Source organism: Artibeus jamaicensis, unplaced genomic scaffold (assembly GCF_021234435.1).
Source record: "Artibeus jamaicensis isolate MK-2021 breed Jamaican fruit bat unplaced genomic scaffold, CSHL_Jam_final contig_3126, whole genome shotgun sequence".
NCBI classification, from domain to species: domain Eukaryota; kingdom Metazoa; phylum Chordata; class Mammalia; order Chiroptera; family Phyllostomidae; genus Artibeus; species Artibeus jamaicensis.
The window spans coordinates 6,333,943-6,346,480 of NW_026521723.1; the positions used below are offsets into that span (position 1 = coordinate 6,333,943).

A 12,538-nucleotide genomic window follows, 5' to 3' on the forward strand; every position below is an offset into this window, starting at 1 on the left:
GCGGGGCCGTTTCAGTGTGTGAAGTCAGCCCCAGCTGTGGCCTACAGACGGGTCATTTAGGAAGGGTTCCCCTACAAGCTACAGTGCCCACCTATGACTGTCTCTAAATCACGGGGCTGGTGAGAGGTTTATCAACTCCCACCATGAGTGGCTACAATTGTCAATTTATGGATCAGGGATGAGTCCAGCAGAGTTCACTAACTTCAGTAACAACCATTTACCACTATGCTCTAGTGATCATGGACTATAACTGTCTATGGATCCCCCCCAGTGAATGTTGCTATTTAAGAGGCAGTATGAGCAAAGAACAAGTATCAATCCATTTATTAACTTCAGAATTGAAAAGCTCATTACATCTATTTAACCTTTCATGTGAAATGTTTACTTGTATTTGAGGATCAAAAGATCCTTATTAACCTTGGAAGCAAGGACACTGCCTTTAATCATTACATTTTTCTAATCACTTGTTTTAAACATATTTTAAATGTTTGTTTCAAATGCAACTTAACTTTTCGGCCATCAAGTGGAAACACACGCTTCTCCAGCCACTGTCTTTCATAAGCAAGGACTGCTTATTCTTCCCGAACCTGGAAAACAGTATCGATGTGTTCTTTGAGATTCCTGTGATTTTCCTCAGTGGAACACAGGCCCAGAACCAAGCCCAGTCCTTTCCAGAGGTGAGCTGGCCTCAGCCAACTCTTTATTAGCTTCAGAGGGAGGCAGGGAACTGGGCAATTATCTGCATTAGAGAAAACAGACACCCACCAGTAACTCAGCCCAAGGGCAGGCTCGGTCACTCAATTTTCCACCCGCCTTGCCTTGCCAGCAAAGGCACAGGCCTTTACAGAAGACGCCACGAGGGAAAGTCTCTACAGCCACATCACCAATTTGCTCCACAGCCCCAACACACAGTTCTATCAGAAAACCTTTTCCCCTGCTTTATGATAGTTGAAAGGTTTCCAGGCTTTCCTTCTGTGAATGGGAAACAATTAGTCATTGCACTGCCAAGAACGCTCTTCCTATTCATCTTTGGCCTCTTGAAAGAAGAAATTTCTGCTTTGCTCATTTTATTCTTTGTTGAAAGTAACTGTGACAAAGTCTAATACTTGACATCTGTTTTGGAGGCCCTTCAACCTCCTGCAGCTGAGTGCAATTGCAGCACATGTGAGGCATTTCCCTAAACAATTCATGATATGGGGTTGCTGGGCAGGCTCCGCACAGAAGACCTCAAATCCAATGCCATAACCTTCTCAAATTGAGGCCCGAGTTCACACCACTTAACTGGACCTCTCCGCCTAGGCCTTATCCCTGAGACCACTGTGCTGGCACCAGTGAGAGATCTCTGGCCCTGGCTGGGGTGGCTGAGTTGGTTGGAGTGTCGTCCTGTAGACCTAAAGGTCATGGGTTTGATTTCCAGTCAAGACACCTATGAGAAGGCAGCCAACTGATGTTTCTCTCTCACCTCAGTGTTTCTTTCTTTCTCTCCTTCTCTAAAAGCAGTGAAAGAATGCCCTCGGGTGAGGATAAAAGAAAAAAAGAAATCTCTGTAGTTTGCCGATGACTCACACTTCTCATTTTTAGATCCAAATATAGTCACCACACCAACTTTTAGTCCCTCCTTCCAAAGAGGTTCTTTTGACCCCCCTTAAGGTAGTATTTACTACTGGCAACAATATATACTTATTTTGTAGTGTTATGACTAATTCATTTATAATAAAAAAGAGGATCTGGCATATGCCAAATTTTAAAAAATGAAATGATGGTGCCTGTCTGTGCCAGGCAGGTGCCAAGTGCCTTACAGGCATATGCTAGGAAGGAGAATCGATATCTTTTAATTAGCTTCTCCTAGAGCCAGATCTCATTTTAAAAATTATTTGTTCATTACTGGGAAAATCCATAAGGAAGCTGAAACTACCCTGTCTGCTATAGTCTGAATGTTTGTGCCCCCCAAAATTCATATGCTGAAATCCCATCACCCATGGAGATGGTATTGGGTGGGGCTTTTGGGAACTGAATAGGTCATGAGGTTGGGACCACCTTGTAAATGGTATTAGTGGATGGAACTGGGATGGGTGGGACAGGGGAGAGCAATGGGAAAAAATTGGGACAACTATAAATAAACAACAATAAAAATAAAAATAATTTTTCATTAAAAAAAGGCCCCAGAGAGCTTCTTTCCCATTTTATGCCATGTGAGGTGTCAGTGGGAAGAGCACCATCTAAGAAGTGGCTTCACCAGATGCCGAACCTGCCAGCACCAGGTCCTGAACTCTCTAGACTCCAGACTATGAGAAATACAAGAAGCCCCCATCTCTGGTGTTCTGCTAGAGCAACCCTAAAGGACCATGACATTGACCCCACCAAGCCTACTGTTTAATGTTCTTTGTCACTCTACCACTTTGCCGGGAAAATTAGGGCAGTTTTATGGACCACAGAGATGTAGAACGTTTCTTTCTCTGTGATTTAGAACAGGAGGCTAGAAAGCAGAACTCTTGCAATTGTTCTCCACCGCCTCAGTTTTAAACCTGAGCCCCCAGGTATCCATACTGATATGGTACAAAGTATGCACTTTACTACCAGAGGCACAGTCCACCTGGAATTTCAAGCAGATCCATCTGTGCTTTTTAAACCATCTTTGCTCCCTGGGCTCCTGACTATTCCATACAAATGAATTTAGGTTCTGGCTCTCAGAGCCTGCAAGTTAACCTAGAATTAAGCATTTGAGAAGTATAAATACAGTCTGCATCCCACTCAAATGCTTAGCACTGCTATTACCTGGGCAAGTAGAATTTAATAAATATGGAAGGTTTTATTAGATTTTGTTTTTGATGTTGCTGTTTTTTAAAAGCATTTAAAGAGAAAAACAAGAAATGTCTTGTAATACTGGTCCACGCGATGCTGTGAGCCCTAAATACACCCGTTTTAAGAGTTGAACACCTGACATACCTTTTTTCCAAACTCTTTTGCTTTAATCTTGAGTTTATTGACTTGTGATTCTGCTCTCTCTGCCCTTTCCTTAGCTTCGTTCAACTCACGTTGCTGCTTCTTGTACTTGGAAAGATATTGATTGGCTTGTGCTTCCTATAAAAATAAAAAATGTAAAAAAAAAAAAGAAATCCCTGTGCCTACATAGTCATACTTTTTCTACTCTGACATAAGAAAGTTGAAAATGTGTGAAAGGAATCTAAACTTCTGCATATTAAATGGAAGAGCATATTTCGGTATGACATATAGGGATTCAGACTTCCCAGCAGGCGCAAGATCTATTTTTATAGCTGTTTCTCCCTGTAAGTGTAGTCGGCACTTTCCACATACTGGGTGTAGAACAGCTCTCTCAGATTTGGTATGTGCTAGAATAACCATGATTGTTTGTTTTGTCATTAGTTCAACATCTTATTCTACGCTGGGCAGAGGGGGCTGGCCTTTATAGTTACACGGGTGAATGGGCAATAGATATAACAGTGTTTTAGCCAAAACCATTTAAATAATCAATTTGAAACCCCTAAAGAGATATTATTAGGTATAAGCCAATTTATACAATACTTATCAATTACATTCCATGTAGCTATGCATACTAACCCAACATTGGCAGATACATATCAAGTATCTTTTTGTGCACAGTCATGTCCAGGTTCATCAGAAAAGGACTGTGAGTTGCATTAATGCTTACTCAAGGTTGCAGGGTGAGGAAGGCTCCAGGGTGATTACCTGACCAAAAAATGTGCCATCTCTACTAGATGCCATGCTCTTACATGGCTCATTTCTTACAATGTACATGTTTAGGTATAATCACGACATTGAGGGAGAGAGCTCTGGCTTCCCAGAGGGAAAAAGTAGCATAAAACTTTACTATGGGTGATGATTCTAGCTTGCAAAAAAAGAACAGACTGTAAGCTAGCTGCTTCTCTCTAACAAGCTGCACACCTAGCTCAGGACCACACGTCTCCATTAATCAAAAGCAACAGCTGGGAAATCCATGAGGCTGCAACTGCCTCAGGCACTTACCGCTGCCTCAATTTGCTGCTTGTAACTTTGCACTTTTAGCTGAAGATTATCCATCAGAGACTGCATCCTGCTCAGATTTTTCTTGTCTTCCTCTGCCTGAAATGCATAGGTACGTATGTGAAGGTGAGTTGAAGAATCTGACAGTCCGCATTGGGAGTAGCCTCAAATGAGCAAATAAAGGGTAAGGAAACTTTGTTAAAATACCACATTAGAATTATGACTTGAACATGAGTTTAACTCTACTTGTCCCAAGTTCTGAGAAATGAGTAAACACAGCTCTGAGGAATGACAGTTATTTCTCCTGATCCACAACAGAAGTTGCAGCCATCGCTAAAATGGAAGTTCAAGCCACTGGTTTCAATTTGATCATCGGTCCTCCTATCCCACTAAGCTACATCTGCCTGTGGTTTCTCAGTCACCTCTCTCCCACCAATCAAACCAAACCTCCCTTTGAACTTTCTAATTGGCCCTTGACTTTTGCGAATGGAATAGGAAAGGTGGTTTTCTAGAGTTCTGGTGTGGAAATCAGCAGAGACAGTGAGGAAAATTCCATAAGCTACGGGGATGTCCTTGTCCATTCCCATTGCTACCATGCAATCCAAACTTGAGCTGGAGAAAGGAAATCTAGTGAGATGGTGTTTCTCAGCTGTGCTCCATGGAGCCTTTGGGTATTTGGAGGAAAAAGGAGGGGACAGACAAGCAGGTAGATAAGGCTCCACCTGCCCCCTCTTTCCCATAACCTCTAAACTAGAGTATCTCCACACTGGGGCTATTAAACTTCCCCAAAGAAGAAAGTATCTCAACCTGCTAGTGATTGTGATAATGACTTAATCAAGACCTACCCGTTACTCAATTTTTTTTTCCTGGCTCTACCTTACCTATTTCATCAACACTGATTTCTTTGATGGCTTTCATTGTCTCTGCACATCCCCTCCACTGCCCTCCAAAACCCCTACCACACCAACCAGATTCATCGATTTCCCCACAGCTCCATCCTCTGTAAGTTTAGCCAATATCCCTCCACAACACAGCTCCAAGGCAGCAGACAGAAACACCCAGTCTTGCATTGAAAGAGGCCTATTTGCAGAAGGAACAGAAAATTCTAAGTCAGAGTATCAAGAGAAAATAGATCACATTCTGTGACTTGTTAGGAACTCAACATGTTAGAGCATAAGCTTGAAACAGAAGGAAATACGTGGAAACCAATACATAGAGTATTGGTTGGGTAGGACCAGGAGGAAGATGAGGATTTGAGGTGTTGGCTAAAGGGTGTGGGGTTTCTTGGGGGGGTAAGAAAATGTTCTAAAATTGAATGTGGTAACCTTCAATTCATACATCTGTGAATGCAATAAAAGTCACTGAATTATATACTTTTCAAAAAAGAGGCCTATTTGCTTATCTTAGTAGCTATAGCCTGAGGGGCAGTCTTTTAATTTAACAAACATCAAGGGGCCAGCTTCAATCCTCTCCAAAGATGAGGAGGCTGCCTGCCAGGTGCCATCTTCAAGATCTCCGCCTGCCTTGCTTCATGCAGCTGGTATCTCTGAGAAAGAAATATGTGCACATGTCTGGTGCCGTGGTGTCTATGGATGCTGTGCAGAGCACATATCCCTTGATAGCCTGGCTCTGATAGCCACAAGGTTTGTGTTCATGGGTTCAATGAGATATATCAAACAAACAAACAAACAAACAAACAAAACAGTATATAACTGGCTACCACCCCAAGCCTCAGAGGAGACAGAAGAAATGGCCATTTCCCATTTTTATTCTTAAAGAGCTATTTTGACATATTTAAAAATCTCCTTCCTGGGAGTCTAGCTTCCAATCAGCCTGCATCTAGGCACTGACTGAGATCCTCTCCTTTGGTATACTGACAGGTTGTGCACACCTTCAACTACAAGAAGCCATGAAGAACAGTGACTACTGCTTAGACAACCACAAAGGTTGTAGAGATAATCAAGAGCTAGGACAAGGTTGAATGAGAAGAATCATCTACATGATACTACTTATTCAATACTAAGAGAGGTAGCTATTTTATTTAATGCATAGAAACCAAGTCAAGGAAAATGAAATGACAAAGGAACATGTTCCACATGAAAGAACAAAATAAACTTTATTAAAACAAATGAAGGTCAATGATTATCTGATAAAGAATTCAAAATATTGTCCATAAAACTGCTCATCAATTTCAGGAGAACATGCATGAAAAAGTAAAAATTCCAACAAAGAGGAAATATAATAAAGCACTAAACAGAAAATACAGAGATGAATAATATAATAACAAAACTGAAAAATACAATAGAGGAGCTCAACAACAGCCTAGGTGAAGAAGAAGAAAGAGTTCATTTAGTCAAAGAGAGGGCAGTGGAATTCATCCCATCAGAGAAGCAAAAGGTATAAAGAGTGAAGATAGCATGAGGGACTTATAAGGCAATATTAAGCAGACCAACATTTTCATTATAGAGGTCCTAGAAGAGAAAGAGAAAGAGAAAGAGAAAGAGAAAGGGCACAGAAAACTTACTGAAGAAATAACAGCTGAAAAGTTCCCTAACCTGAGGAATGATATAAACATCCAGATGCAGGAAACCCAAAGAATTTAAAACAAGATGAACCTAAGACACATTATAGTTAAATTGTAAAAAGTTAAAGATACAAAGAGAATCTTAAAGGCAGTAAGAGAAAAACAACTCTTTACACATAAGGGCTGCCTCGGAAAGATTGTCAGCAGATTTTTCAGCAGCAACTTTCCAGGCCAGAAAGGAATGGCACAATACACTCAAAGTGGTAAAAGAAAAAAAAACAAAACCCTGCCAACAAAAAATACTCTACCTGGAAAGTTGTCCCTCAGAATTGAAGGAGAGACAAATAGTTTTCCAGACAAGCAAAAGCTGATAAAATTCAGCATCACTAGAGCAGCCTTACAAGAAACATTAAAAAGATTTCTTTAAGATGAAATGAAAGGGCATTAATTACAAACAAGAAAAGATGAAAATATAGCTTTGGTAAAGATAAATAGTCAAGTGTACAATCATCTAATGTAATGGTGATGAGTAAATCACTTATAAAAGTTAAAAGACAAAAATAGTAAAAATAACTATAACTACAAAATTTGTTATTAAATAGACAAGATAACAAAATATAAAGTGTGGTATCAAAAACAAAATGCCAGTGATAATAGTAAAATTGTAGAGCTTAAAAATGAATTAAAATATGTCATTATCAACTTAAAGTAGACTATTATAAATAAAGGTCGTTTATGCAAGACTCATGGTAACAAAGCAAAAGCTACAGTAGATACACAAAAGACAAAATGAATCTAAGTAAACCACCACAGAAAATAATCAAATCACAAACAGTGAAAGCAAGAGGAAAAAAAAGGAACAAAGAAATTACAAAACAGCCAGAAAACAATTAATAAAGTGGCAATAAGTACATACCTATGAATAATTACTTTTAATGTAAATTGACTAAGTTATCTAATCAAAAGACATAAAGTGGCTGAATGGATAAAATAGAAAACCCTTCTATCTGATGTTTGTTTACAAGAGATTCACTTCAGATATAAGAACACAGAGAGATTAAAATAGAAGGAATAGAAAAATATATTCTATGTAAATGGAAACCAAAACTGGTGGGATAGCTACACATATATCAGACAAAATAGTTTTTAAGGAAGACTGTAATAAGTGACAAAAAAAGGTCATTATATAATGATAAAGAGGTCAATTCAAGAAGAGGCGATAACATTTGTAAATATTTATGCAAATAAGATGCATCTAAATATATCAAGCATATATTAACAGAAATCCAAGTAAAAGTAAACAGCAATAAATAATAGCAGAGGACTTTTTGTAGATTTTATTTATTTATTTTTTGAGAGTGGGGGAGAGAGAATGAGAGGGAGAGAAACATTGATTGGTTGCCTCTGGCAGGTCTCTAACAGGAGACCTGGCCCACAACCCAGGCATGTGCCCTGACCAGGAATCAAACTGGGGAACTTTCATTTTGTGGGATGATGCCCAACCCATTGAGCAACACCAGTCAGGGCACAGTAAGGGACTTTAAAATACCCTTTCATCAGTGGATAAATCATACAGTCAGAAAATCATTAAGAAAACAATGGCCTTAAAGGATACATGAAACTATTAAACTGGATGGACTTAGTAGACATATACAGAACATTGCATTAAAACTAATGGAATACACATTCTTCTCAATCACACATGAAATATTCTATAGGACAGGTCATATGTTGGGCTATAAAATGAGCCTTAATAAATTTGAGAGGATTAAAATCAAGTATCTTTCACAACCACAGTGATACCAATTACAGAAAAACACTGAAAAATTCACAAATATATTATTAAACATCATGGCACTGAATAACCAGTGGGTCAAAGAAGAAACCAAAAGGGAAATTTAAAAGAATGCCTTGCAAAAAATGAAAATGGAAATACAACATACCAAAACTTAGGGGATACAGCATAAGCAGTTCTAAGAGGGAAGCTCATAGTAATAAATGCCTATATTAATAAAAAAGAAATATCTCCAATATATAACCTAATTTAAACCTCAAGAAACTAAAAAAAAAAAAGAACAAATGAAGCCCAAGTTAGTAGAAGGAAGGAAATAAAGATGAGAGTGTAAACAAATAAAATAGAAACTAAAAGGATAACAGAAAAGGTCAATGATAACTAAGTGCTTATTTTTAAAAGGATAAACAAAATTAATAAACCTTTAGCTAGACTCCCCAAGAAAAAAGGACTTAAATGAATGAAATTAAACATGAAAGAGGAGACATTACAACTAATACCACAAAAATACAAAAGGTCATAAGAAACTACTGTGAAAAATTAGAGCCAGTAAACTGGAGAATGTAGAAGAAAATCATAAATTCCTAGAACAAAGAGGATATAAAACCTATCAAGACTAAATCATGAAGAAATAGAAAAGCTGGACAGACCAATTACAAGTAAGGAGGTTAAGTTAGTAATAAAAAAACCAGCTTTACTGGTGAATTCTACCAAACATTTAAAGAATTAATACCAGTTCTTCCCAAACTCTTCCAAAAAATAGAAGTGAATACTTCCGAACTCTTTTGATGAGGCCAGCATTATCCTGATACTAAAACCAGACAAGGACACCACACACACACACACACACACACACACACACACACACACACACACACACAGAGAGAAAATTACAAGCTAACATCCCTAATGAAGATGGATGCAAAAATTCTCAACAAAATATTAGCAAATCAAATTCAATCGTATGTTAAAAGGATTAAACACTGTGGTCAAATAAAATTTATTCCAGGAATACAAGCATGGTTTATCCATCAATGTGATATACCAACATTAACAAAATGAATGATAAAATCATGATCATCTCCAGAGATGCAAAAAAGAAAAAAAAGGACCTGACAAAACTTAATATCCATTCATGACAAAAGCCTCCCAACAAAATAGCTGTAGAGGGAATGTACCTCAATACAATAAAGTCCATGTATGACGAGCCTAAAGTTGGCATCACACTCAATGGAAATAACAGAAGTTTTTTCCTTTGAAATTGGGAACAAGACAAAGATGCCCACTCTCGCCACTTTTATTCAACACAGTACTGGAAGTCCCAGCCAGAGCAATTAGGCAAGGAAAAGAAAAGGCATCCAGAACAAAGTACAAAGTAAAATTGTTTTTATTTTCAGATGAGATGATATATTATATAGAGACAATCCTAAAGATTTCACTAAAACCTGTTAGAACTAATAAACAGATTCAGTAAATTTACAGAACACAAAACAGTAAACAAATTAGTTGTTTCTGCACACTAATAGCAAGCTATTAGAAAGAGAAATTGAGAAAATAATTCTATTTAAACTTGCATCAAAAAGAAGAAAATATTTGGAATAAATTTAACCTAGAGGATGAAAAATATATATTGTTTTCTGCAAACTGTAAGACATTGGTGGAGGGAACTGACACAAAACAATGAAAAAAGTGTTCACCTCAGCAGTACATATACTAAATTTAGTATGGTGAAGAGATTAGCATGGCCCCTGCACAAGGATGACATGCAAATTTGTGAAGCGTTCCATAATTTAAAAAAATAAAATAACGATGAAAAAATATTCTATTCTCATGGATTAAAAGAATTAATATTGTTAAAATGTCCATACTATCCAAAGTAATCTTCAGAGTCAATGCAATTTCTATCATAATTTCAAAAGCACAGAAACAGAACAAATCATTCTAAAATCTGTATAAAACCATAAAAGATCCTGAATAGCCAAAGGAATCTTGAAAAAGAAAAAGTTGAAGGTACTATGCTTCCTAATTTTAAATGATATTACAAAGCTATACATACACATAGATCAGTGGAATAGAATAGAGAGTCTAGGAGAAAACCCACACATGTGTGGTCAATTAATTTATGACAAAGGAGCCAAGAATATACAAAAGTAAAAGAACAATATCTGCAATAAATGGTGTTGGGAAAACTGGACAGGCATACACAAAAGAAGAAAACTAAGCCACTATTTTACACCATACACAAAAATGAACTCAAAATGGGTTAAAGACTTGAATGTAAGGCCTGAAGCCATAAAACTCCAAGTAAGAAAACATAGGGAGTAAGCTCCTTGACATTGGTCTTGGCAATAATTTTGGGGGGGAATCTGACACCAAAAATACAGCAAAAGAAACCATCAACAAAATGAAAAAGCAACCTATAGAACAGAAAAAAATAATTGCAAATCATATCCGATAAAGGGGTAAAATTAAAATGCATAAAGAACCATACAACTGAAGCAAAAAAAAACTGATTAAAATGGGCAGAATATCTGAGGAGATATTTTTCCAAAGAACATACACAAATGGCCAATAGGTACATGATTTGTGATGTTCAGCATCACAAATCATCTGGGAATTGCAAATCACAACCACAATGAGATATCACCTCACACCTGTTAGAACGGCATTATCAGAAAGAGATAAGAATGTGGAGAAAAGGGACTTTTTGTGCACTCTTGGTGGGAATGCAAATTGGCATAACCACTGTGGAAAATAGTGTAGAGCTTCCTCAAAAAATTAAAAATAGAACTGCTATATGATAGAGATTCACTTCTCAGTATTTATTTGAAGGAAACAGAATAACTCTAAAAAGTATCTGCACCCTCATGTTCATGGCAGTATTATTTACAATAGCCAAGACATGGGAACAACCTAAGTGCCCAATGATAGGTAAATAGATAAAGAAAATGTGGCCCTGGCTGGTGTAGCTCAGTGGATTGAGCACGGGCCTGTGAACCAAAGGATCGAGGTTCGATTCCCAGTCAGGGCACATGCCTGGGTTGCAGGCCACTTCCCAGCGGGGGACCCACAAGGGGCAACCATACATTGATGTTTCTCTCCCTCTCTCCTTCCCTTCCCCTCTAAAGAAATAAATAAAATGTGAAAAAAAAAAGAAAATGTGGTATGTATTTATAATGGAATACTATTCAGCCATAAGAAAGAAGAAAAGCTGGCCATTTGCAATAACATGGATGGACCTGGAAAGCATTATGTTAGGTGAAATAAGTCAGAGAAAGGCAAATAATATGTGGTCTCACCTATATGTAAAATCTAAAAAACAGAACTTAGGGTATGAGAACAGATTGGTGGTTGCCACAGGCAATGGGGGTGGAGAAATGGCATGAGGTTGGAAAAATAGGTGAAGGTGGTCAAAAGGTACTAACTTATGGTTATAAAATGAATAAGCCCTGCAAATGTAACATGCAGCCTGGTGAGTATAGTTAGTAATACTGCAATGCATGTTTGAAAGTTGCAGAAAGTGTTGATCTTGAGTGCTCATCACAAGAAAAAACTTTGTAACTACATGTTGTGATGACTATTAACTAAACATGTTGTGATAATCATTTCACAAAGTAAACATCTATCAAATCATTATGCTGTACATCCCAAATAATACCATGTTATAAGTCAGCTTGATCTATAAACAAACAAGTATTGATAAACAAATGTATGTTCAACCAAGCTGTTTCTATTGCCTAGATTGCTCCCACCTACCTCCACCTTAAAGTAGGTCTGACCATAGATAATTAATAACTCATTTTGAGCTTACTAAGGCAGAGGTCAATATATAAGAAATAGCCTGGTTAGAAAAATAAGACAAGTCAATTTTTAAATAAAATCTCTTTTCTGTTTTCATCTGCCTATCCCTGTATTTCTCAGGATTAAGAAATGTGAAAATTCACAGAATTCTGTGTGTAGAGGAAGTTCCAAAACCAACAGAAGTTGAATAGCTTAATACCAATTTACTGAAGCCAGTAAGCGTACAGTGTGTTGAAGGAAGCCACACAGAAGAAAATTGAAAATGGCTACAAGTGGTTGCCAATGTTAACGTTCCTCCCATTTGGGAAGGCAAGCCCTAGGTTCACGTACACCTCAGCTCCGAGGCATCAAGTAACTATGGTAACTGTGGTTGTACACTGCTCAAATTGCCCCTCAAGATACTTGCTGCTCTGCTGTGA

The 12,538-nt window shown here is 37.7% G+C and overlaps 1 protein-coding gene and 1 non-coding gene across 2 annotated transcripts in view; one reads left to right on the forward strand and one right to left on the reverse strand.

The window, feature by feature from the left end:
- Window positions 1-308: 308 nt before the first annotated feature.
- MYH15 (myosin heavy chain 15) overlaps window positions 309-12,538 on the reverse strand; it is a 135,827-nt gene continuing 123,597 nt past the window's right edge. The window contains exons 39-41 of the mRNA XM_037148869.2: window positions 4,006-4,101; window positions 2,947-3,081; window positions 309-587 (exon numbers count right to left, since the gene is read on the reverse strand). Coding sequence (XP_037004764.2) covers window positions 573-587; window positions 2,947-3,081; window positions 4,006-4,101 — 246 coding nt within the window. The 3' untranslated portion in view covers window positions 309-572. The remainder of the gene's footprint in view (window positions 588-2,946; window positions 3,082-4,005; window positions 4,102-12,538) is intronic.
- Window positions 10,008-10,111, forward strand: LOC119051930 (U6 spliceosomal RNA). The gene has a single exon (XR_005083031.2). It is a non-coding gene; the product is annotated as a U6 spliceosomal RNA (small nuclear RNA).